This window comes from Carcharhinus amblyrhynchos, chromosome 6 (genome assembly GCF_965287045.1).
Source record: "Carcharhinus amblyrhynchos chromosome 6, sCarAmb.v2.hapA, whole genome shotgun sequence".
NCBI lineage: Eukaryota > Metazoa > Chordata > Chondrichthyes > Carcharhiniformes > Carcharhinidae > Carcharhinus > Carcharhinus amblyrhynchos.
The window spans coordinates 45,061,007-45,083,445 of record NC_137329.1 but is presented as its reverse complement, the minus strand read 5'-3'; the positions used below and the strand labels follow the sequence as shown (position 1 = coordinate 45,083,445).

Below are 22,439 nucleotides of genomic sequence, written 5' to 3'. Positions count from 1 at the left end.
TCTCAGAGCATACTAGTCAATATTTGATAATTAGATAATTGACAGTGTGCATTTGAGTCCTTGTTCGGCTGCCCAAAGATAGGAACAGCTCATAACTAGCATGTTGAACAATACAACTAACCATGTGTGATTGCAGTGTCACCATGTTCCAAACTGCATGGTAAAATGACACCGTATTACAGGAATTTCAATCACTCAACCTACTATCTTTAACTGACTTTTTGGGTATGAACAAGCATAGGATCATGCCTGAGGTCAGATGTAATGCCTGTTTTTGTCTCTCTTGTGGAAACTGTGAATTGAATTCAATTTGAATTTTAATTGTTTTTTGGAGCAGGCATGGAGGTGGATTAGAGCTTGCCCTGTCCACTCTGTGTATTAGCTTTATTAACCTGAGAAAGGAATAATTTTAAAAAATTATATATAACTGACTAGTGAGATAATAGTGGTGATGTTCAATCAGTGTGATATTGTAGTCTTGTATGTCTAAGAAAGGATCTTAAATACATTGATTGGAAACCACAAGAGCATCTCTCCCAGTTTTTTCTTTCTAAGAACATAAGAACATAAGAAATAGGAGCAGGAGTAGGCCATCTGGCCCTTCGAGCCTGCCCCGCCATTCAATAAGATCACGGCTGATCTGTCGTGGCTCAGTTCCACTTTCCGGCCCTCTCCCCATAACCCTTAATCCCCTCTCTTATCAAAAACCCATCAACCCGCTTCTTGAAAATATTTAGCGAGGCAGCCTCCACCACTTCAATGGGTAGAGAATTCCAGAGATTCACCACCCTTTGAGTGAAGAAGTTCCTCCTCAACTCCGTTCTAAAACGCCCCCCCTTTATCTTGAGGCTGTGCCCCCTAGTCCTACTGTCTTTTTTCAGTGGGAAGAGTCTCTCCACCTCTATCCTATCCATCCCATTCATCATCTTATACGTCTCAATGAGATCTCCCCTCATTCTTCTAAACTCCAACGAGTACAAGCCTAGTTTATTCAGCCTCTCCTCATAGCTCAACCCCCTCAACTCCGGTATCAGCCTAGTAAACCTCCTCTGCACTCCCTCCAAGGCCAAAATATCTTTGCGCAGGTGCGGCGCCCAAAACTGCACACAGTACTCCAGCTGCGGCCTCACCAATGCCCTATACAGCTGCAGCAAGACCTCCCTACTTTTATATTCAATCCCCTTCGCTATGAAGGCCAGCATCCCATTTGCCTTCCTGACCACCTGCTGCACCTGCAAGCTGGGTTTTTGCGACTCATGCACAAGGACCCCTATCATCTTGAGGTCCTGACACACTTGACACAGAAAAGAAGAGAAAGACATTTAGCTTTTTCCTTAATAGCAGTGAAGCCGCAATAAGCTTGATGTATATAAAATGTGTTCACACAGCTTCATTCCAGTCTCAGAACTAAATGCGCGACAAAGGTATCTACTTTGCCCTTGTGCTAGCCCAAGATCCTGAACCAAGGCATGAAATAGATTTCCAGCAAGAGGTGACAGAAGGAGGGAAGGAACACTCCAACCTAACAGCAGCATACTGCTCCGTGAGCTGGGGGGAAACCAGGTTTGCAACGGGCACAACAGCCTTTATGGTAAAGCCACTAACATGAGAACACATTGTTAATGAATTAACACGGTGCTCTTCTCATTGGTCTGTGCGAGTTTTGAATCTGGCCCTTTTGCCTCCATATGCCAATCCACTCCTTCACCTTGCACTGCTCTGTACTGTGTTCAATAACACTCAGGAAATATGGCGCTCTCTTACATCCTACTACATCTCTTGAAACATCACATGCATGCTTGGGAGCTCACTGCACAGAATAGTGAGTATGGAAATGCCTCCTAACAACCTGTTTTGCAGCACACTGGCATGTCCATACATGCCAACAAAATTCTTTGTGAAAAGCCATATTAAAATGTTATAACTGAGTGAGCAATGTTTGGCAGTGTTTTTTTTCTCACCCACGCACTTTTTATTGAATTTCAGTGCACTGTAATGAGGTATTTCTAGTTTCTGGGAATGAGGACAGTAAGTCTGGTTCTTCTCTGTTCCAAGTGGAACAGTGAAACCATAACAAGAGACCCAGTAGCATAGAAAAGCATACAAATAAGAATAAGGCATGAATTGAGGCTCCAGTTACCTGTGATCTGCAAGTTCCACGGCTGCACTGTACAAGGCTGGTATCTCCTTATCAAAGCCGAATGACTGATATTGGTAATTCTGCACTCTGGTTGCTACTTCACTTGGAAAGGGTTTTGTACAATACCAGAAGGAATTTGATCTTCCTTTTGTGCTGTCAAGTACAGTCTACACTTGTTTGGATAGAAGCCAACACTGAAAATGAGCATGTGGTCCTGCTCATTTTCAGGATTTGACTTTATCCTGTGCACATTGAAGTCAAGAATGTCAGTGCCGGAATTTGACAGTGTTTTCCATTTTTGGCTCTAAGTGTGTGAAGATCACACGTACGTGAATTCGTTTCAAAGTAAAGCTCCCTCTGCACTATTTTGAATTAGATTGGTTTATTTGGTTAGATGTGGAATTATATTCTCTTGATACTCTCCCATCTAGTACATGTTGGTGATCATGTTCCAAAAACCTGCCTGAGCAAACAACAATATTTCAAACTGGATCCTTAGAGACAGCACAGAGGACGAGGAAGAGATGTTTTGCTTCATTGGATTGCAATGGTTTTGAACTCTGTCCCGTTACCTCTATATGTCAATCCACTCTTTTCCTCAGTACTACTCTATACTTTGTTAAAGTACCTACATTTACAGGTTAATCAAATGGATCTGCTATCCATTCCCAATGAATAGTTTTAATCCAGTTTTTTTCATTTTGAAATCAAAATTCAGCACTTGTCCAGACATTGATTGCAATGTACGCAATTTGAAGTGCTTTAACAATTAACTCGTAGATAGACAGGTCTTGAAGCACTTTGAAGGATGCAAAGAAGTGAGCAATACCTGAGCAAGAGGAAATAAAACTTTAAAACGGAAGGGTTTTGAAAGTTGAGAAAAAGGAGCAGGCAAGGGATGGAGATGGACCATTGACCTTGAACTGGAATTTACAGTTTTGGGACAAGCGAGGTCATCAAATCCCGACCACAGTTCCAAGTTAGGATGGTGTGTGGCTTGGAGGGGAACTTGCACGAGTAGTGACCAATCTAATTCAAAATAGTGCAGAGGGAGCTTTACTTTGATACGAATTCACGTACGTGTGATCTTCACACACTTAGAGCCAAAAATGGAAAACACTGTCAAATCCCGGCACTGACATTCTTGACTTCAATGTGCACAGGATAAAGCCGTGTCGTGAAAATGAGCAGGACCACAATGATTGGAGTGTTGGCTTCTATCCAAACAAATGTAGACTGTAATTGACAGCACAGAAGGAAGATCAAATTCCTTCTGGTATTGTACAAAACCCTTTCCAAGTGAAGTAGCAACCAGGGTGCAGAATTACCAATATTATTCATTCGGCTTTCGTAAGGAGATACCAGCCTTGTACAGTGCAGCTGTGGAATTTGCAGATCACAGGTAACTGGAGCCTCAACTCATGTCTTATTGCAGGATACTACTCCTCCAAGTTCCCCTCCAAGCCACACACCGTCCTAACTTGGAACTATGGGGGGGAGTTGACGACCTCACTTGTCCCAAAACTGTAAATTCCAGCCCAAGGTCAACGGTCCTTTCCATCTCCACCCCTCGCCCGCTCCAATTCCCATGGCAGGTGGAGTGGTAAAATTCCAGCCTATGTCACAATCCCTTCACTGTTGCTGGGTCAAAATGCTGGAACAACTCCCCCCAACCTACACCACATGGACTGCGGAAGTTCAAGAAGGTGCCACCACTACCTTCTCAAGGGCAATTAGGAATGAACAACAAATGCAGATCTATATGCGATGCCCAAATCCCAGGAAAGAATAATAACAATCACCCAGTGAGGAGATCTCTGTGCACTATCTAAACTGTTTCACTGAATTCAATCTCACCAGGAGTCACATGTTGACACTTACATTGAAACCAGTATGAGCACCAATGAAATCATTGCCTGGATCCCCTTGCTGCCGTTTAACAAAGGACATGTGTACTGTGATGGAGCAATTCTTTACAGTGAATTGTATTGTTTTGTTTAGAGGATAGAGTTGGACACTTGCCTGGAATTTGGGTTCTTTTGTTAGCTGGCTCTACAGGCCCCCCTGTCAGCTGGATTTGAGCTGTACCAACCCAGTTTATTCAGGCAGAAGCCAAGCACTGCAGTAATATGATAGCATGTAAAACTAAACTGGTTATCTTGCTGAAGGAAACTACAGGATAAGAATGTTAATGTTGTAATAGGGAGTTCTTCTGAAGTTGACACTGATGCACATTTTGAGATGGAGTATCTGAATCACATACAGTCCACAAATAATTTAAAGATATTTCCTGTAAAAATTAGCAAGCTGCATGGATTAAATAATTTTAATTAAATAGCACAAGCCTTATTAATACTTATTTTTATGTTTAAAATTAATTTGATTACTTAACTTGGACTATTAGATAACAAGAGAGACAGTGACATAGTGGTACTGTCACTGAAGTAATAATCCAGAAACCCAGGATAATGTTCTGGAGACCCAGGCTCAAATTTGTATCCAATAAGAATCTGGAATTAAAAGTTTAATCAGACCATGAAACAGTTCTGGATTGTCATTTTAAAAAAAAACCCATCTGGCTCACTAATGCCCTTAAGGAAGGAAGTCTGCTGTGCTTACATGTGACTCCAGACTATTTGGTTGGCTCTTAATGGCCATTAAGTTGGGGTTCATTAAAAAGGAATGAAACTGGAATGAAATTGGATGGCCCATCCAACATCAACTTAGGCAGCAGAAATGATGATGACTAACTCTGACTTGTTGATCCTGCAAAGCCCTCCTTACTAATATCTGGGGCTAGGGAGCTGTCTCACAGTCTTGTCAAGCAACAGACTCTCATGGCCAAACTCACAGAATCATATCTTATAAATACCAGACACCATCATTCCTCGGTACATCCTATCCACTGGCAGGAGGGAGCTGTCCTGGGAGTCCTCAACATTGACTACAGGCCCATGAACTCTCATGGCATCAGGTCAAGCATGGGAAAGGAAAGCTCCTGATGGTTACTACTTACTGCTGACGAATCAGCGCTCCTTCAGTGTTAGTGTAATTGGGAAAAGTGACTCATTCAGTATTGACATCTAACTGATTACAGTGTGGTCACTGAAGATTCTGTGAACTCTCATTCTTTTGATTTCAGGCTGAGTTGATTGAAGATTTTCAGGCCTTGCGGAAGACAGCAGAGGACATGAAACTATTTGAAACAAACATGGTGTTTTTCTCCCTCTACCTTGGCCACCTCTTTGTCTTAGAGTTTTTGGGCTGGTTGACATTGTCATATTTTGGGACTGGCTGGATTCCAACTCTCCTTACTGCCTTAATCCTGGCAACCTCACAGGTAAGAACCAACCATAACCACATAAATCAGATCTGTGAAGGGTATGAATCTGGGCAACATAAGGAATACTGAAGTGGGGTAGGGTAACGAACTGTGTTTTATCTTTTTCTTCATTTTGCAAGTTCAGTTTAAGGATGATCCCTTCAGTTAAATTTCAGTTAACAATCCTGAAGCCAAGGAGTTTGGCAAATCCCAATGTGGACACAAGAGTTTTGCTAATCATATTCCAAGATCCTAAGGGGTTAAGCTTCATTCAATCAGTGACACATTCTCTTTTTCTAGCCCTACACTTGGTGTAAAGTGACTAAGTGTTCGTGATGTGAATTCAAGCAAATGCTCTCTAAAGAAGCCATGGTTAAACAGTGCAGAATTCCAAAAGGAAGTTATATCTGACAAAGTCACTATTTTTTTTGGGGTCTAGGTCTGGAAGAGACCAACCTGCTCACTTTGGCAGCTCACAGTCTGCATATCCGATCTGTGTGTGACTTCACATGCCATTCTTGTTCTTTCACTAGGAGTTAAGTTTGCAGTGCGTTTTGTGAGTTGTGAGGGAGAGTATGAGGAGTGAGGGTGCGGAGGTGGACCGGTTAGAAGGCCTGCCTCAGTTCTCCAATACTCACCCACTGACACCCATGCCCTCTCAGATTACCCATGCCGCCTGTATGCCTGTCTGTATCCTCCATAGGTACTCACCAAGTATGCAGCATGCACATTCCTCAGAGGCTATGCAATAGCAAAGGGAATTATTTTAAAACAATTGAAGAAACATTAAACCTCTAACAATAAAATGCAAACACACTATCATCAACAAAAAGAAAGAGAAAAACATCTTGCAATTTTTAAATTGCGTATTAGGTTTATAAACATGCAGAAATTCATATCAAGATGTACGTAGGCTCATAAAAGTGTCAATAGTTCTAAGACTTCCTGCTGAGTTGAAGCTTTTGAAACTCAGCCAAGCATTCATAATGGGGCAGTTGTCATAATAAAACTTTCCAGCTCCATTGACAGGACAAATGCTATTTCCATTCCAAAGCAGAGAACCTGCTAATCAATGGAGGAAGAATAAGTGCAAGGGACTTTTCTAGCTGTAAAAGTAGTTTTTTATAAAACAGCCAGAACTGGCAGTCCAGTTAAGTCAGAGCACCAAAAAAAACTGACGGTAGAGGATATATTTTTATATTTTTCATTGCATTATGCATCTTCCTTCATTATAATGCTAATGAACAAATACACAGTGCTGATCAATGCAAGGATTAACTTATCTTTAAAGGACATATCCCGATGATGAATCACTGCACTAAAAATACACCTGTATTACAATACAGAACTTAATATTGACATCAAAGGCTGTGTAAATATTATACAATCGCCTTTCAAAATGTTCCCAACTCTTAAAAACATAGGACTTAAGAGCAGGAGACGGCCATTTGGCCACTCAAGCCTGCTCCACCATTCAATAAGATCTTGGGTGATCTGATTATGGTCTCAGCTCCACTTTTCTGTATGTAACCCTTGACCCTATTGCCCTACAAAAATTGACCTAACCTGAATAAATTTAAAGGCTCGGTCTTATCTACTTTCTGGGAAAAAGAATTCCACACTATGTCCTGAATTCTAGTTTCCTCCACAAGAGTAAATGTTCTCTGGATATCCACCCTTTCCTAGGGGCCGCACAGTGGCACAGTGTTAGCACTACTGCCTCAGAGGGCAAGGGATCTGTGTTGAATTCTGGCCTTGTGGCCATGTGGAGTTTGCACATTCTCCCCATGTCTGCAAGGGTTTCCTCTGGGTGCTGTCATTTCCTCCCACAGTCCAAAGACTGATAGTGAAGGATAGGTGGATTGGCCATACTAAACTGCCCCTTAGTATCCCAAGATGTGTATGTTAGGTGGATTAGCCATGGTAAATGTGCAGGGGTACAGGGACAGGATGGGGGTGAGGGTGGAGGGGGTGGGCCTGGGTAAGCTGTTCTTTTGAGAGTCAATGCAGACTAAATGAGCCGAATGGCCTCTTTCTTCAGTATAAGAATTCTATGTTCTATTCCAGTCCATTCAGGATCTTATGTGTTTCAATAAGGTCACCTCACATTCTTCTAAACTCCAATACTATATTCAATCACGGTCCCAGCAGCAAGCCTTTTCTGCCTGTTTTATGCTGTCTCACTAAAGCTGACATAAAAGATTCCAAAACCTTTTGACATCTGATGGCTGGAAAATATAGCGGGCAGACAGTTGCGTTGTTAGCAAGTTTAATAGCTGGTTAATTAATGATTTCAAAATGGCAGGCAGGCTGAAATTTTGATACTTGCGCTTCTTCCAAATTATTGGAGACTGGTGTGATGAGTCATCAGACTGACCTTTCCATCGGTGTGTGGGGGGAAGGGCAGGGTTCCTGATTGGGAACATAAAATCCAGCCTGACGTGCCCTCCATTGACAACCTTCGGCAAAATATGTTTCTTAAAATTCTCCTAACCTCCCTGTCTATTTAGCGGAATGTTTCCGAGCTACTAACGCAGTGACCGTAGAAATAGTTATTTGCTTTAGCAGAATTCTTCATAATTTTGAACACATCTATGACTTAATGGGTTGTTTTACACATCAAAAAGCACCTTTGTACCCATATGCAAATTCAGTCCATGGAGCGTCTTAACAAAGGAAACACAGGAGCTGATTTTTAGCTGGCTTGTTTCCTCTGGTCTGATAGTTAAAATTGAGCAGGTTACTTTCCCGCTCAAATCCTGATCCTTTCTGATATTAAGCTGCAGGACTTTGCAAGTAGATGAGGCAACTGCCTAGACCAACTATCTAAATATGAACAAGTCAGGGTCCCATTAAGTCAGTGGAAGTGTTCAAAATTATGAAGGATTCTGCTAAGCAAAGAGAATAACTATTTCTTCGATTACTGCGACAGTAACTAGAAAACATTCCACTAAGTAGACAGGGAAGCTAGGGGAATTTTTAAAAATATATTTTGCAGAGGTCTATGAATGGAATGGTCTGCCACAAACTGAGCTGGAAGCAGAATCAATAATGACTTTTGCAAAATGACTGGATAAATACTTGGAAAAAGGGGGAAAAAAACAGCCTGTACAAACGACAAAGGAGTGAAATTTAAGTAGGTAGCTCTTTTTGGAAACATGGTGCAGTGTGCTGTCGTGTTACCTTCTGTGGTGTAATATTCTATAAATAACTCATGAATTTCAGTGAGACTCCTACAGATCTCATGGCCACCCCCTTAGCAACTTATGACGGGAATTGCTGATGCTGAGTAGCTGCGGGGATTTATAATCTTCCACTTTGTGAGCGAGGGGAGACCCCTGTGACTCTCCAATATCCCCTGGACATAAATACTGAGAAATTCTCCTCTTGAAAACAATGCACCGGTCCTACATCAGATGAATAGGCATCTGCAATATGTTCGCAGGTATCACTAGCCTTCCTTAAAAATGGTGCCTCTGCAGTGGGCTGGGGAAATGACTCCTACGAAATAGTGCTGAGTATTTTGTTGGCTGAATTGGTTAGTTGTGTAGTATGAGCCAATATTCTGAACCTGGCTAGGGCCATTGATTGTACTTCTGTAAAACAGTAAAGGGAACAAAATCTTTTCTCTTGTGCCTATTTTTTTTTCTCCTTCGGATTGCAGGCTCAATCAGGCTGGCTTCAACATGACTTTGGACACTTGTCTGTGTTTCGGAGTTCAAGATGGAACCACCTGTTACACAAGTTCCTGATAGGTCACATGAAGGTAAACATTGAGCTGGAGTTGGTGAGGGTGATACTGTTAAGACAAAGCAGCTGATTTAAAAAAAAAGGGAATAACTGCTGAGTTAGCTTTGATCTATTCCAACAGACCTACAACAAATTGGTATGGTCTACAATTATATTGGGACTAATATTACTTTTCTTGCTGATTCTGAGGCTAACTAGAGGAATTTCAGCTTTATTGATACCAGATCTAGTATTTCAGGTCAGGTCAGGTCAGGTCTATTTCTCCTATTTGCAGTAATGTGAAATAATGCCAGAAATCTTGGAAACCTTTAGCAGGTGGATTAACATTGATGGAGAAGACAGATCATTTTAACATTTGGGCTGTGAAAACCCTTTGTCATAACACGGTTTTCCAATGTCAAACCCTCAGCTCCAGCCCCAGGAAGGAGCAGGTTGGTGTTTGGAATGGGATCATTTGTCGGCTCCCAATGATAGTGAAGTTGGAGCAATAAAACCACCCCCAGGATACAGTCTTGCAATATTTCTGCTTAACCCCCATTGATGCACACTTATTTTTCAGTCCTTTCAGGATTCTGAGTTACTGGACCATGCTTCATTTTGTCAGTTCTTGTGTCCATTTTCACCTGCCTAATCACCATCTCTCCAAGTTATTCTTTTTGTCTTCAGTTTCTTGGGTTTCTCTCCTTATACCTGTTGTTGTTTCCTGATATAACTCTGCCATTTAACCATTACCTTTTTTCCATTTAAGCAGATTAGATGTTCTATTTTTTCCCTGTGTCAAGTATATATGTTTTCTGCTCCCTTTCCAATGTTCAATTTCTTTTTAAATTCAGTTCATCCATCTTGACTTGTCCCCTCTCTCTTCCCAGATGCTGACCACCCTGGTGACTGTTTCCATTATTTTCTGCATTTGTTAAAATTTCCAGCATTTTGTTTTTCTTTATGTGCAATTATGAAATAGTTTTGTTGCAGTAAACTGCTAACTAACCTGCGAGACTGTTTCCTTATTGCTCTCAATTTTTCTGCTTCACACCCATCGTAATATAACAGAGCACATATGCAAAGCCACAGTTAAAAAGTTTGACTGGATTGCTTGGGAACTCCATAACTGGGTTTCACTCTTTCTGCTGTTAAAGGAAAATCAAAAAGTATTTTTTTAAAGTTTATTTATTAGTAGGCTAATATTAACCCTGTAAAAAGTTTAAAGTTTATTAGTCACAAGTAGGCTTACATTAACACTGCAATGAAGTTACTGTGAAATTCCCCTAGTTGCCACACTCCAGGTTCAGGTACACGGAGGGAGAATTTATCATGGCCAGTGCACCTAACTAACATGTCTTTCAGGCTGTGGAGGAAATCGGAGCACCCAGAGGAAACCCACGCAGACACAGGAAAATGTGCAAACTCTGCACAGACATTGACCCAAGCCAGGAATCGAATCTGGGTCCCTGGCCCTGTGAGTTGGCAGTGCTAACCACAGTAGTATGCCAGTTAGGCAGCACAGTGTGCCAACTCGAGACTGTTCACTGGCACAATAGTTTCATATTTGTGGCACAGCAGTGCCAAAGTATAATTGGAAAGAAATAGGCTGCAGTTTTGCCACCTGTTTAGAGGGGTTCCTGTCAGAGATCAAGTGCTAAAAATGATTGTTAACAAATGTGAGGCACTACTGAGAATTGAATGAGATTCTGAAGCGTGTGGTTGACTGAGGGAGAATTTGAAGCTCATGCAAGAACTGGGTTTAATCTGAAGCAGATTGATGACAATATTAAAATCCGTAGGGAGTAGGGATCACCATGCTTTTGGTACATTGCTTAATACTGTATCTCTGTTATAAGGGGGCTTCTGGAAACTGGTGGAATCATCGACACTTCCAGCACCATGCAAAGCCTAACATCTTTCATAAGGACCCTGATGTGAACATGCTAAAAGTGTTTGTATTGGGAGATACCCAGCCCGTGGAGGTAATTCATTTTTATTGAGAAATCCAGGTGAAGGGCGCAGGACAAGACTGGGGTTGGAAAGTGAAGGTGGTGTAATCCAGGAATCACTGACTACATGGTGCCGAGTTTGTGGTGCAAGACTATGGATTGAAGTGGGGAAGGAGGTCCAGGGAAGGCTAGGGGTTCCCAGAAAAGAAATGAGATAGAGTGGGAACAATAAAATAAGAATTCAGGGAAGAGGGTCACATCATGTGGGCTGGAATCTTATCCTAAGTGCCACGGTGTTAGTTTATAATGGGACATTTTCTATTGTCAAACCTCTCTTCTCACTAACATGGTAATCAGAGGAAAGTACATCTGTAAAGAGTAGCAGATCCACAGGAATGGGTAACAGTGCAAAATCCAATCAAGGGGTTCAAGTAATTAGTTAATGGGTGGAATCTTCCATGCAATGCACCAGTGTTTCATGTTACCAGAGGCAACCTGCCATTGGCTAGTGCCAGGGTCTTCTAGTCCAGCTGTTTTCAATGGGGTTTCCTGTTGAGTGCACCCCTCACTGTCCAGAAACCCATGGCAAGGTCCACTGTTGGTGGGACTGGAAGATCCTGCCGGTGTGACTGGCTGGAAAGTTATTGCCAATATATAGAAATGTAGAATAACAGCCACAAGCGAATTGTGGATGTGGATTTTCCTCTCAATCGCATTGCCCACTGGAAGCACGGCCAGGAATTCCACTTGGCTGCTGTCTGCACCATCACTTCTCAGGTGATGAAAGATCGGAAAATGAAAGAAACTGAGATTGACGGGGGCACGTGGGGGTGGGCGCTGCCAAACTTACTTATACAAATGACCACCTCTGTTCTGTTTGGCGGTGACAGCAACCATCTGCTCACTGACCGTCCCACAATGTGGAAATGATAGTAAATAGGCAGTAAATGTCCCTGCATCTCTTCAGTTGAATGACTTTCTTTTGTTTGTTTTTTTTATTGTCAAATGTATTAGTATACAGTGAAAAGTATTGTGCGCTATACAGACAAAGCATACTGTTCGTAGAGGAGAGTGCAGAATGTAGTATTTTAGTCATAGCTAGGGTGTAGAGAATGATCAACTTAATGTGAGGTGGATCCATTCAAAAGCCTGGTGGTAGCAGGGAAGAAGCTGTTCTTGAGTCAGTTGGTACATGACCTGAGACTTTTGTATCTTTTTCCCGACGGAAGAACATTTAAGAGAGCATGTCCGGAGTGCGTCGGGTTCTTAAAAGAAAAGGCACTGGGGACACTGATGGCAGAAGACAGGTATAACAGACTTACAGAGCTGTTGGACGTATTGGGATACTTTCCTCCTACTTACAAAACTTTCAACTGCCCAGGAATTGATAAAAGGATTCGGATGGTCATATATAGAATAGAGGATACCTGGGAGTTGAACCCAATCAAAAGTGTGGATAATATGTTTGTATATATTTGATATTCTGTGAATTTATGCTTGTGACAGTTACAGGCAGCATGGGGTGAAGAATCAGGGATTAATGTTGTAGCTCTATCTTTGATGTGTTTCCTCTTGGGAATGTGGGATTGCAATCTTATCTATTATAGAATAATAGATACATGAGACGAAGTTGTGGGTTAGATACCAATGAAGATTTTGAAATAGTTTTATACGGAATAGTGGATCCTTGGTTCCTGTGAAGGATTTACAGTGCTGTATATTGATGGCCTTATGCAGGTGATAACCTAATTCCACCTATTTCCTCTTGTAGTTTGGAAAACAGAAGATCAAATATTTGCCTTACAACTATCAGCACGAGTACTTTTTCCTCAGTAAGTGTGGTTGCTTGATCAGTCATTGCAATGCTGTCAGTTGTGCCTGTTGTTTCCTGGTGTGGTATCACTTATTGTTTTCTCTTTCAGTTGGTCCACCTCTGCTGATTCCGGTGTATTTCTACATTCAGATAATGATGACCATGATTACCCGTCGAGATTGGGTCGTAAGTAGATCAGAATGCTTCACACAAGGTTTTATTTTCCCTCACCTTCTTTCCACCAACCCCCCACTTCAAAATCTATATGTCCCCTTTGCCTTTCCTGCACCTCATTCAACCCTCATCTCTGAGGGAAAGGGCAGACTGGTGACTGCCCATTCCTAGAATGAGCCAGTGGGGCATGTGTAAGAAATTCCAAAGGTGTCTGGAGCTGTGAGTCTGAAACTGCCTTCCTGACACGAAACACTACCTCTTGCCTGGCACTCGCGCTTCTTGTGTTGAGGAGTTAGTTATACAGGAAATACTGGGTATACAACTGTTGCATAATGCAGTACATTGGGATTGCGTCAGCTTTTTCTTGTTTATGAAGAGATGCTGTGCAATATGTAATTGGAGAACCACGGTAGAATGGCATGGCGGGGCCCGGGGGTGATGGGGGGAAGGAAAGTTTGATTTCTATCCAGGAGGAGGGCTGAGCAGTCAGGGTGGAGCATGGTTACATTGGTAATTGACTCTGGCAGTACAATCCCACCCTTCACTCTTTGATAATCCCAAATTTCACCCCCAAAAATTGCTTGAAATGATAACAATTCAAATGGGAAGTGATAGCATAAAGTAAAACCTGAGCGTGGCACTATCTGGAACTTCTACATAATGAAGATATCAGAGCTGGATCATAGCTCTTATATTTATCAGTAGTAATATCTCAATGCCTTTAACACATTCCCTTCTGCTTCTCCACTCTACAGGATCTTGCCTGGGCAACAACATACTACATCCGCTACTTCAACACCTACATCCCCTTCTATGGATTTTTTGGTTCTATACTCTTCGTCATATTTGTCAGGTATGTATAATTGAGAAGAATTTTACCTTTTGTTGCAGTCACAGTCACTGATGTTATTAGATTATAGCCCAAGGTGTTATCATGTTTAAATAATTGGGGAGGACTTCGGGAACAGGGTGGAAGGGATGTAACTCATACTAAAACTACATTAGGGACAATTTCCTCTCCTTTTCTCCATCGCCTCTGCCTATGATTTGAGTGATAGATTATTGGGTAATACAATTATACATTTAACTGTCCCATCTACCCTCACTTGGTTTGAATGGGCTCTTTCATATTGAAATCAATTTGGAGGATTCTGTATAAGAGCATAGAAACAGCGTAATCAAACTTTTATGCAGGATTCTGACTTAGAGGCGTTCAGTCATAATCCCACAGATGGTAGCTTTGCACCATTGACACCTCAGCCAATTACATACACCAGATGTCTGAACCTGTGGTTCCTCTCGCACTGAGCAGGATTACTATTGCAACAAAACTTTTTATCAACAGTAGGGTAAAACTAACCTGTCTCACAACAGTCTAATCCCAGCTCACGTTACCTATTGGTGCGAGCACTGGACAATCCAGTGCTTGCACCAATGACTTCACTCCATGGGGTGGGTTTTACTGGGAGAAAAAGTATTCCTTGCTCAACTTCCCCCTTGCCTTGAAGACCTGAGGTGGCCTTCCTGCCGTTTTCCCTTGCTACATGTATTATAGAGGCAGAGGCAGAATGAGATCCCAAATGGCCATTAGTTGACCTCATTGGGCCTGAATAGGTCAAAGGGCAAGCTGCTGCCTGACATCTTACCTGCTCCCCCATTTAGAAGGCTCAGGGGTGATTTGATCAAAGTTTGCAAGATGTTAGGGAGGACAGATAAATAGATAGAGAAAATATATTTCCTTTAGTTGGAGAGGCTAGATCTCGGGGCCATAGTCCAACAATTGGAGCCAGATCTTTCAGGATTGAAATTAAGAAACAACTTTTTGTGCAAAAGGCAGTAGAAGATTTAATGTAGCTCCCCCCTCATGATTGCTATCTACCAATCCTTCTTGAAAATGTTTGTATGCGGATATTGGTTGAGGACAGGTTCAAGCTTGGCAGGGGTGCCTTTTAAAGCTTGCCAATTTGTAGTGTCTAAGCTCACGCAGGAAGGATGGCCATTTAGGAATCTGTAGATCCCTTCAGGAGAGGGGGGGAGAAAACATTGGAAAGGTAGGGAACTGGAGGGAATATGTTCTCAGGTCCAGTCTATACTATTAAAAGGAAAAGGGGCATCCAAAAGAGGTTGCCAAAAAACTGTTTAACCAGTTCAGACTGGTCTGAACAGAATACAGATGAATCAGCACTTGAAGTATTTTGGTAGCTATTGATACCTGCCATTTTCTGGTTCTCTCTGCAGGTTCATAGAGAGCCATTGGTTTGTGTGGGTGACTCAGATGAATCATATTCCAATGAACATTGATAATGAAAAGCACAAGGACTGGCTCAGTATGCAGGTAACCCTCAGCTAGCATTAGACTCTTCTTTTAGCTCTTTATGTCATTTTACACTTTGAGAACTAAGGGCTGAATTTTTGTTCTGGGTGTGGGATCCTGCTGTCACATTGATGCCTGATGCCCAATATGATTTTTAACCAGCTGGCAAATTGGGAGCCACGCTGTGTATCAGCCACTCAGTTAAAGACAGCAGACAGACTTTTAATGCTGGAGGAGCATGGAATGATTAACACCCCCACGGTTAGAAGTAGGTGTTGCTGATGTAGTTGGTAGAGGCAGCGAGCATCTCAAGAGCTTTCATAAAATTTTAAATTCAAAAAGGCCACTGTTGCCAGACTATCATTGTGAAGGGGCAACTCCTTCCACTGGATGGTCAGTAGCTGCAGCTGTGGCATTATGGGTATGGCATGGGCAGTAGGGGTCTCCGAGCTGGATGGAGACAACCCTTATCTTCACTGCAATGCTACCTCCATTTCTCGACCATGTTTAGGGCTCAGCAGTCATCCCACATGCCAACTCTGGTCGGCATCTGTGAACCAGCCTTAACAGGCCCTTCAATTGGCCTAATGGGCTACCCACCATATCTGAGCAGGTAACTATTATATCCCCAAGCTTCCATGAACAAAAATGATCCAGTCATGGCCTGCGGGTAGAATCATGGCGGGAGACTGACCGGTCATCTGCCTTCCATTTCATCTCCTCAGGTAAATGGAAATTCTCCCCTAAGCATAGGTATATGAAAATCTTGTCCTCGTATCAAAATACTGCTGTCCATTAAATTCTAGCAGTACAAACACAACATAAGGTAATTTCATAAATGATCATTGCATTCAACTTTTCCAAGTGCCCCAAATTGCTGCCACCATTAAAATGGCCACCTGCTTTATAAACTGTAATTGTGATTGATTGTCATCATGAAGCCTGGCCTGCCACATCAGTGAAGGTTCAATAAGAAGGTCTGTATTTATATTGTTTTCTCGTTTTGCCTCTTATTGAAGGTATGTAATATGGGGGACAAGCAGCATGCGGAGTTCAGCACAGGATCAGTTTCGGCTGTGATGTCTCTGTGGTCTCAGTCATTGTCTAGTCTCCCGTGGAGAATGACTACTTGAGGAGGTCCTGAATAATGGTACACTGCCTACAGAACACCAGCAAGAGCCAGTATTTCCAGTAGAGAAGTGAAGAAACAAAGAAAAGGGAAGCAAATCAGGAGTGTTACTCAGCAAGATTCTTCCATAGGATACAATGATTCTAATGTCACACTGAGATGTCGTATATTAGATCCTTCATTAATTTGTGGAGAGGGATCTTCAATTATTAATGGAGGCTCATCTTTGTCCTGAGAAACAGATTGAATGATACGCCTATTCCTCTTATCGATTACAGCCTCACATTTCAATGACTTTGTTCTTCAGAATATTAACAATACAGAAGACAGTTCATTAAAACACTAATGTAACCTGATTAGAATGATCATACTAGATGATAGTTTCACGATGATACAGAAAGGAGAAGCCAGGCCACAGTGATTCATGTCATTTGTTGACTAGCCGGACAGGATTAAACAATTGCAAAGAGCAGAATGCTATTTTCCAATGTGATTCCATTTTAACACTTGAAAATGGATGTGACCCCAGGTGGCAGCAAAAGCACGACAGCCATAAAGCAGCTTGGTAACTTTTGATTTGATTGACACATGTATTAGCATACAGTGAAAAGTATGGTTTCTTGCACACTATACAGACAAAGCACCTTGTTCATGGGGAAGGAAATGAGAGAGTGCAGAATGTAGTGTTACAGTAATAGCTAGGGTGTAGAGAAAGATCAACTTAATGCAAGGTAGGGATATTCAAAAGTCTGATGGCAGCAGAATTAAAGCACTGTTAGAGAATTTAAAAGAGTTAGAATGAAGTTTGAGAAGCATAGAACGAGAGTAAAAGACAGAATTTGAAGATATGCTGGGCACAGCCTCACTCCGGCGCCATCTTGGATAAATTCAAAATATCATTATTAAACTGTGAATTATAGATCAACTCACTCAGCATTCCCTCTTCCCAACCTCCTTCCCTTCTCCACTCACTCAACTGCCATTCTTCTCAACCTTCCTCTCTTTCGCTCATTCACTCACTACTCTTAGAATCCCTACCGTGCAGGAAGAAGTCATTCGGCCCATCGCGTCTGCGCCCATCCTGGGCTAAGGAGCTTCTCCAATAGGCAGGCAGGTTTGAAGCCAGCATTCACCTTCTCAGCTCAGACACATGCACTCCCAGTTTCTCCTGCACTCCAGTAGTGACTGCCAGTGCCTTGCCAACCTGTGCCAAGTCAGTGCACAAACAGCCCAAGCCCATTTGGCACACACTGTTTGGTTTAATTCGCTTGGTTTTGGCTCACTTTTGGCCCTTTGTTGTTTGGCAGTAGGAATCCTATTTCCGGAATTTTATCGGCATGTTCACTTTGTGAACATGGAATCAGGATGGGCGAGGCTCGCAGAATGGCATTCTCCATTGGCCTTGGGTGGGATCTTACGAGCATTGGACAGGGGAGGCGGTAAAATTCCAGCACATGAGTTCAGGGCTGTCCTGCCCGAGTCTCTTCCCCACCATTGTTGACTCAGAGGAAGAGGAGTGTGCAACCTCAAATATGAATCTGTGACCCCATCGGGAGTCACAGCTCAAAGTTTGGGATCCCCTGGCATAGAGATAAAGAATGGCAATTTATGGGTAACAGTCTTATGCTGAATTACAAAAAATCTTGGTATATAACTAAACCAAACAGTGTAATTGGTGATAGAAAGATTTCTATCCTCATTGATCACATTTATTGCTACTTTGAATAGATTTTGAAATCGTGCACAGTTGACAATAGGCAATCTCTGAATTAACTATCTCAATGGAAGCAGCTTCCAAGTATCGGCCCCATTTTAACACAGAGTCATAGAGGTTTACAGCATGGAAACAGGCCTTTCAGCCCAACTTGTCCATGCCGCCCCTTTTTTTTTAAACCCCTAAGCTGATTCCAATTGACCGCATTTGGCCCATATCCCTCTATACACATCTTATTCATGTAAGTATTTAAATGCTTTTTAAAAGACAAAATTGTACCCGCCTCTACTACTACCTGACAATTGGTTATAGTTATTCTAATGATTCCAGTGGATCAAGCTAAGCTTGACATTCTCAATTGGTCTAAAATAGTGTTTGGAGTTATTAATTTATCCTATTTTGGTCATGCCTTGACCAATATAAATTAGAGAATATTCATTATCAATCACAAAGGGTTCAGGCAGTGAAAGGTAATGTTCAAGCACCATTAGGAATAATACAAATGCAAATATAAAATACCGCAGATGCTGCAAAACTGAAATTATACACAAAATATTCAGTAGGTTTGGCAGCATCCGGAGAGAGAAACAGAACGAGTGTTTCAGATCTGTGATCTTTCATCAGGACTGGAAAAAGATAGGAATAAGAATACACATTCTGGCCAGTATCGGTCAGACCTGTGATTCTGAGAGCATCAAGGTGCTGTGGTTAATCGGTGTCCCAGTGTAAGATCCTATAAACTGCTGAGTATGAATTTATGGTTATGATTCCCTGGAGAATGAGTACCTGATGTCCAGTAAAAGTCCAGGGGTTCAAAACAGATGCCAGTCATTGTTCTACATTTTGTCACCTTTGGCTGTTTCTCGGGATCACTCAGCACAGAAGATAAGTTGATGTTTTAGGGCAACACCTGCCAACTCAGAGAACTTGAGGCCAGAATTGAATTCGCTTCATTTTGTGGGTGCATGTGAAATATTTTGCAGCTAGAACTATTGGGTCACTATAAAGCATCTTGACTGCTTGTTAACAGTTGCCTTTTATTTCGTTCCAGAAGAGATCTTTCATAAACAACTCACTGGTTGCACAAGATAATTTGTACTGATGTGAAGTGCTTTGGGTTCTGTTCTGTAATTAATGTCTGAAGTGACGAGAGGCTACAAAGAGAGAGGTTAAGTGAATGGACAAAGCTTTGGCAAATGGAGTATAATGTGGGAAAATGTGAAATTATCCGTGTTGGCAGGATGGAAAAAAAGAAATGCATTATCTAAATGGTGAGAGATTGCAGAGCTGTAAGTATTGGAGGCATCTGGATCTGTTCGTGCATGATTCACAAAAGGTTATTATGCAGGTATAGCAAGTAATCAGGAAAGCTCATAGAATGTTATTGTTTATTGCGAGAGGAATTGAATATAAAAGTAGGAAGTTATGTTAGAATTGAACAGGGCATTGATGAGACCACATCTGGAGTATGGTGTACAGAATTAACCTCCTCATTTTAGAAAGATGTAAGTGTGTTAGAAGTTCAGAGAAGTTTTACTAGACTAACACCTGGAATGGGCGCGTTGCCTTATGAAGGAAGATTGGACAGTTTAGGCTTGTATTCACTGGAGAGTAAGAGGTAACTTTATCAAAACATATAGGATGGAATTTTCCCATTCCGCCTGTGGGAATCATAGTAGATGGGGTAAAACATTTGGCAGATGATTTAAAAGTCCGCTGACCTTGGGTGGGAATTTCTAGTCTTGTGCACGTGGCTGGAAAATCCCACCCACAAGATCCTGAGGGGTCACTACAGGATGGAGAGGATTCTCAGGAAAGGATAGTTCCTCATGTGGGGAATCTAAAACTTGGTAATATTGTTCAAAAATAAGAGGTTGCTCATTTAAGACAGGAATGAGGAGAAATTCTTTCTCTCATTGTCGTGAGTCTTTGGAACACTTTTCCTCAACAGATGGTGGAAGCAGAGTCTTTGAATGTTTTTAAGGCAGAACTAGCTAGATTCTTGATTAACAAAAGGGTAAAAGTTTATTGGAGGTTGGCAGGAATGTGGAGTTGAGGTTACAATCAGCTATGATCTTATTGAATGGTGGCGCTGTCTCAAGGGGCTGATGGCCTACTCCTGCTCTAATTTGTATATATGTATATCTGTCAGGTCGTTTAGAATTAGTGAGGTTACTTGGACCACTGCTTTAGTGTTTTTTTACACTACTTTTCAGGTGGGAGCTGGGCAAGTTTCTAAGAGTGGAGGAGAACAACTTGCAATTACGTGACACTCAGATACATAGAGTTGTTAGGACAGATGAACAAATAGGTTTGAAGATGCAACTTGAAGTCAGAGAAGGAGGTAGACAGTTTTCGGGAGAGAATTCCAGAGCCCAAGCAGCTGGTGAAGTGAAGGAAATCAGAGATGCTCACCAGGCCAGAACAGGAGTGCAGAGATCTTAAAGAATCATAGGACAGGAGCACGGGTTATGAAGTAGGAATGTAGACATTTTTCTTAAACAACAGAATGTGGATTAAATGAGACTAACAAAACCAAAAACTATGAGCTCCTGGAGCTTGTTTGATGACCTTTGGCGAGGATTTCCCTTAGTTTATTTTCTGAAATTGGCCAAGAGTCTTTTTTTCACTTTTCTTGCCTCTTCCAGGGAATTGCCTGACAGGGAGAGTGAGTTGATGGTGCGTATGGGTTATACCAGGTCAGGGTGGGCCAGACTTGCTGGACCTGATAATCTTTCCTTTTTGGGATGATTGTAAGTACTTTCCTCCTTTGCTCCCAATATCCTTTCTTTCCCAGTATGCTTTATTCCTCTTTTTTCAAACAGGGATTAGGCTATAGATGTCACTGATTCAGGAGACAGTTTAACACTGTCTCAGCATCACATTCTCTGCACAATCACATCAGGCTGATATAAATCCAAGCTTTTCATAAAACAAACTAGACTTAGTGTAACAGGAAACATGAGTAGGTCATTCTGTTCCTTGATCCAACCAGATCCATTATTCAATTGGATCATGTTTGATCTTTAGCTTAACTCCATCCTCCCTTCTTGGTTTAGTAACCCTTAATATCCTTCCTAACCAACACTTATCAATCTCTGGCTTGAAACTTTTGGTTGGCCCAGGCTCAGCAGATTTTTGCAGGAGAGAATTCCAGATTTTCACACCCTTTATGTGAAATATTTCTGATTTCAAACCTGAACAACTCTAATTTTCACCCACCAGTGGAATTGGTTTCTCCATCTCCACCCCACTAAATCCTTTAATCATTTTAAACGTTTCAATTAGATCACTCCTTGATCTCCTAGAGAATAAGTCTAGTTTAGACAACCTGTTCTGATCATTTTATTCTCTTAGCTCCAATATCATTCTTTTGAACCTGAGTTGCAAGCCCAGTATATCCTTCCCAAGGAGTGACACTCAATGAAATGCAGCACTTCAGATGGAGTCTAATCAAAACTCTGTTGTCCTTACACTGTGAGTGACTTAGAATCTGACAGTATAAAACCGATGTTTCACTCACATGTCCCACTGTACAAGTACAAGGCCAATACCTGGAGTATAACAACCCGCATGAAAAGTCAGTAATGATCTGGAATGTATTTCCAAAACTAACACCATTAATTGTATAATCATCAACATCTCCTGTAACACAAGTTGATGTGGCTGGAGCAACAATACTGAGAAGTTACACACAACCTGATTTAGCTCAACTCAGCAAACCTATGTTATGTATTTTGCCTCACTCTTGTCACAAAACAAATAAAGTGAGGTATTGTACCTTTATAATAAACTCACCAGTTGGCTCCATTGCAGATAATGAACCAAGAAGATAGCTGATGACTGAATCCAGAGGAGTGTTGCAGCCAGTAGACCATCTTCAGCAGTTTAAAGTCTGAATGTCCTCCTGCATGTCAAGTGCTTTCAGATGATTGCCTTTGAGGATGGCTAATGACATACAGATTTGTTTTTGATTCTCCAGTTGGACGCCACATGTAATATTGAACAATCTTCCTTCAATGACTGGTTCAGTGGGCATCTCAACTTCCAGATCGAGCATCAGTAAGTAAACAGGAAACAATTGGTAAGGGAGGGGAAGAGGGGGGTCATGGGGATAGGACACACCATTAAGATGTTGGCTTTTGTCACTTG

General features: G+C 41.8%; 1 protein-coding gene across 2 annotated transcripts in view; it reads left to right on the top strand.

Moving 5' to 3' along the window:
* The window catches only part of LOC145343867 (acyl-CoA 6-desaturase-like), a 54,976-nt gene that overhangs the window by 26,368 nt on the left and 6,169 nt on the right, over nt 1-22,439 (top strand). Inside the window, exons 3-10 of one of the 2 annotated variants that reach the window (XM_080190337.1) lie at nt 5,283-5,480; nt 9,127-9,228; nt 11,051-11,176; nt 12,915-12,975; nt 13,066-13,142; nt 13,886-13,983; nt 15,369-15,465; nt 22,270-22,349. In XM_080190337.1, coding sequence (XP_080046463.1) covers nt 5,283-5,480; nt 9,127-9,228; nt 11,051-11,176; nt 12,915-12,975; nt 13,066-13,142; nt 13,886-13,983; nt 15,369-15,465; nt 22,270-22,349 — 839 coding nt within the window. The remainder of the gene's footprint in view (nt 1-5,282; nt 5,481-9,126; nt 9,229-11,050; nt 11,177-12,914; nt 12,976-13,065; nt 13,143-13,885; nt 13,984-15,368; nt 15,466-22,269; nt 22,350-22,439) is intronic. The other variant, XM_080190338.1, reaches the window with a different exon arrangement.